This window comes from Branchiostoma floridae, chromosome 19 (assembly GCF_000003815.2).
Source record: "Branchiostoma floridae strain S238N-H82 chromosome 19, Bfl_VNyyK, whole genome shotgun sequence".
In the NCBI taxonomy this organism is placed as follows: domain Eukaryota; kingdom Metazoa; phylum Chordata; class Leptocardii; order Amphioxiformes; family Branchiostomatidae; genus Branchiostoma; species Branchiostoma floridae.
Window position 1 is genome coordinate 911,243 of NC_049997.1, and position 3,806 is coordinate 915,048.

Here is a 3,806-nt window from a genome sequence, read left to right on the forward strand (position 1 = left end):
ATCCCTACCCAACAGCAATGACTTGCAGGTTATAACACTGTCTGTGAGCGCCAGAGACAATGGGACGGTTCCAAGGTCCACACCTGAACCTAGAGCAGTGGAGTTGACAATTGTTTCGTCAAGCGTTAGTGAGATCTATGTAGTTGAAACTGTAGAGGAGAACATCCCTGTTGACACTGTCGTAGCCAATTTTTCTGACAAGCTGCAAACGGAAAATACTGAAGACCCCCCTGGGAAGTACAGGTTCATCTTACAGGACGATGGATCAGGGCAGGCGCAGATTTTTTCTCTCGACAACACGACGGTAAGATCTCGAGTTATGTGTGACAGTAGTTCACCTTTATCCATGGGGTTACCTATATCCGTTGTATCTAAAACAGGGCATTAAGGATGTCAAGTTAATGTACTGTGGTTTCAATCTGCAATATTTTGAAAATATGGCAATTATCCTGTTTTTAAAGATAACGGACATAGGTTAACCCGTGGACAGAGGTAAACCAGTGTCACATAGTAGCCCAGTTTCATCGAAATATTGAATTTTGTGTGAAATTTTTACGTTGGTAAATAACATCATGAATAAAGACTACACTTTGTGAAAGAACCAGCAGACAAGTCTATTTTTTAAACAAGACTCGCCAGTTACTGTGTGCTACAGCCATGCTGTCAAGCCTTCATCACCTGAATTTCTGTGCTACCTATGTTTGAAATTCAGCCGTTTCCGTCAACTATGTCGAGCAAACAGCACAGTAACGTTTTGTTTGTAGACTAGTTTAGACAATTAATGCGTACTTTTTGCCCAGTGTAACTTTGGTAGAGCTAGAAGGACAAAGATTACAGGGGACGATAACAAGTAAACTTTGTCTGGAAGATCTTTAAAATAAATATTCGCACAGCTTAAAACAGGCAGAGAATGTCTCGGATCATACATTTCTTTTTAAGAATAGTTTTTGCTCAAGATCTTTGTGCGCGATTATAAGATTACTATCAGCAGTATGATCCATGATATCGCTACATTGACATATGAGAAGATATAAGTTATGTTACAATTTTAAAACTTATAGCCGTGCAGAAAATAAAGCGCTTACCAACAAGGTTTCGATCCTTCTCAAGATGAAATGACCCGTTGAAATGACCGACTGCCAAGCACCTTTGACCCTTTGCTGACGTCAACACTTCCGTTCTTTTCATGTATTAGGGCATCTTGACGACTGCTGCGGACATCGACAGGGAGTCCCCCATTTTCCAGGGGAGGTTCACGTTCACCGTGTTGGCAAAGAAAGAGGGGTCATGCGATAGCAAGCTGGTGCGAGATAATATTTCCTATTTCGATAGTGCATTAACCTAAATCGTGAAATATTATCCAAATTGTCTTCAAGTAATGACTGTTTTTTTTTAAGGTATTTAAATGTACATAAGTCAAAATTCTCGACGACTGACTGTCTATTTTGATCGCGGAGAGAGACCTAGTTTCGATCTCGCAAGAGAACACGAGACTAGGTCTATCAACGCAAGCCAGACCAGTCTCGTGTTCTCTCGCGAGATCAAGACTAGGTCTCTCTCCGTGATCAAGACGAACTATCAGTCGTCGAAAATTTGGAGGTATGTACTTAAAAAACAGTCATTGCTTGAAGAACATTTGGATTAACTGCATTCATACGTGACTGATGAATCTCTTTAACATGAAATATTATAGATTCATAGATTCAAGACCGATGTGATTGTGTCTTAAATTGCACAATACTTTTCGCTACTCTATCGTCGTTCTTTTTCTACTTATGTAACGCTAGTTCATCTTTATCCGCGTGGTTACTTTTATTCGTTGCTTTCAAAAATATGGTATTTATTTATATCAAGTCGACAAGTGGTGTTTTTAATTACAATATTCTAAAATGTTTTGAAAATAATGAAGTTGATAATTAATATCTCTGTGTATCGACTATCATTTTTAAGACCAAGCTTTTTTAAGACCAACAGATTTAGGTTACTCCACAGATAGAGGTGAACTAACGTCTCACGATACAAAGAGCAAGCAAGCTTCATATCATCGATACTATATTGTCATTTTTCCGTTGCTTCATTTAATAATGGACGAATGTATTTTCTGGTTTCCTTAAAATATAGATATCTGTTACCATCGACGTAACTGACACCAATGACAACACACCAGTCTTCAGCGCTCAGTCATACGTCGGACACATTGCTGAAAATGCGACGGCTGATGATTTTGTCATTTTCGTAAGTAAAATGCTGTATTATGATACTAGTCTCATTTTTTCATATGCTTCATTACCAGTGTGCTTCTTTGTACACAGCTATGTGTTTTATTCAATGACCTGTCACCTTCCCCAGGCAAATTCTGACGTGTTCGCATTGCCTATAGTAGTGCCAAACGTAAACTTTAGATGTTAAATGCAGCGTTTGGGACCGCATCTGTAAGCAGCGACACCTATGCTGTAGTTCAATGTGAAAAAGTCAAAACTGCTTCGATGAAGTTGACAGGCGGTCATTTAAACGTCGATGAAATAAAGCACTTGTGTAAAGAAGCTTGTGACATGTATTTGGTGGCTTAACAACCTGGTAAAGCTTGCGGCTAAGAGGCACCATATGATAAATAGTATATATATATATGTGCACTAAACGGTAAAACGCTTTCAATCGTTTTCATCATATCCATACCCACACAGCGTAACAAAGGACCAGAGGCTACGGATGCGGACTTTGGGTGTAACGGAACCGTGACGTTCGGGATACACTCATCTCAAGATGGTGGAATGTTTGCGATCAACCCACAGACGGCAGAGATCTACGTGTCTTCCGGCAGTGAATTTGACAGGGAGTCAAAAGATCAGTACAGTTTCACAATTACCGCAACAGACAGAGATGGGGGCATTGGAAGCTTCACAGGGACAGCGAGTATAACCATCATCATTGATGACATCAATGATAACGCACCAATCATACATTCCACCCAGGATCATATAGACTTGTACGAAAATGTCACTAGAGGACATCTTATTACCACTTTGTCGGCGACAGACGCCGATGAAGGCGCTAACGCGGAGATAGTGTACAGCTTGGAAGACGATGACGGCTTGTTTTTGTTTAATATCCACCCTACCACAGGGGAGCTTAAGGTAACCAGTGGTCACCTCGATAGGGAAACTACTGAAACCTACGAGCTCACGATATTCGCTCGCGATCGTGGGAGTCCTTCTAAAACTGGAACGCAAAGCATGACAATTACGATCTTGGACTGTAACGACAATGCTCCGATATTCTCCCAAAACGTCTACAAGTTCTCTGTAAGGGAAGACGTCGGAGTAGGAACAACAATTGCTACCATAAGTGCTACTGATGGCGACGTAACGAAACAGAATTCTGACGTAAGGTATACAATCGTGAATGGCAGAGGGACATTTTATGTTGATAGTATTACCGGTGCAGTGGTTGTAAATAATACTCTGGATTACGAAGAAGGGCAGACATATTTTGAGTTTGAAGTGGAAGCAGAAGACACGGGAAACCCTGTCTTAACAGGGAAACGGAGTATTCTGCAAATCAACGTCCTGGACGCGAATGACAATCGTCCAATCATCTCTGTAAACCAGAACTATAGCCTCCTTACTACAGCTCCAAAGGGATCTATAGTTACAGTAGTACAAGCCTCAGATCTGGACAGTGGAGACAATGGGAAGGTAACGTTCGCCATAGATCCACCACAAGATAGTTCATCATTGATGAAGAAACGGGCATCGTCAAACTGAACCAGCTTGAAAACGCCAATGAAATAACATCTGTTATCACTG

General features: G+C 40.9%; 1 protein-coding gene across 1 annotated transcript; it reads left to right on the forward strand.

Annotated features, from left to right (window-relative positions):
* Positions 1-6: 6 nt before the first annotated feature.
* LOC118407048 (protocadherin-1-like) lies at positions 7-3,764 on the forward strand. Its single transcript, XM_035807464.1, has 4 exons — positions 7-304; positions 1,196-1,303; positions 2,122-2,235; positions 2,685-3,764. Exon 4 carries the CDS (start codon positions 2,772-2,774, stop codon positions 3,762-3,764), a length of 993 nt encoding a protein of 330 aa, XP_035663357.1. The 5' UTR covers positions 7-304; positions 1,196-1,303; positions 2,122-2,235; positions 2,685-2,771.
* Positions 3,765-3,806: the final 42 nt, after the last annotated feature.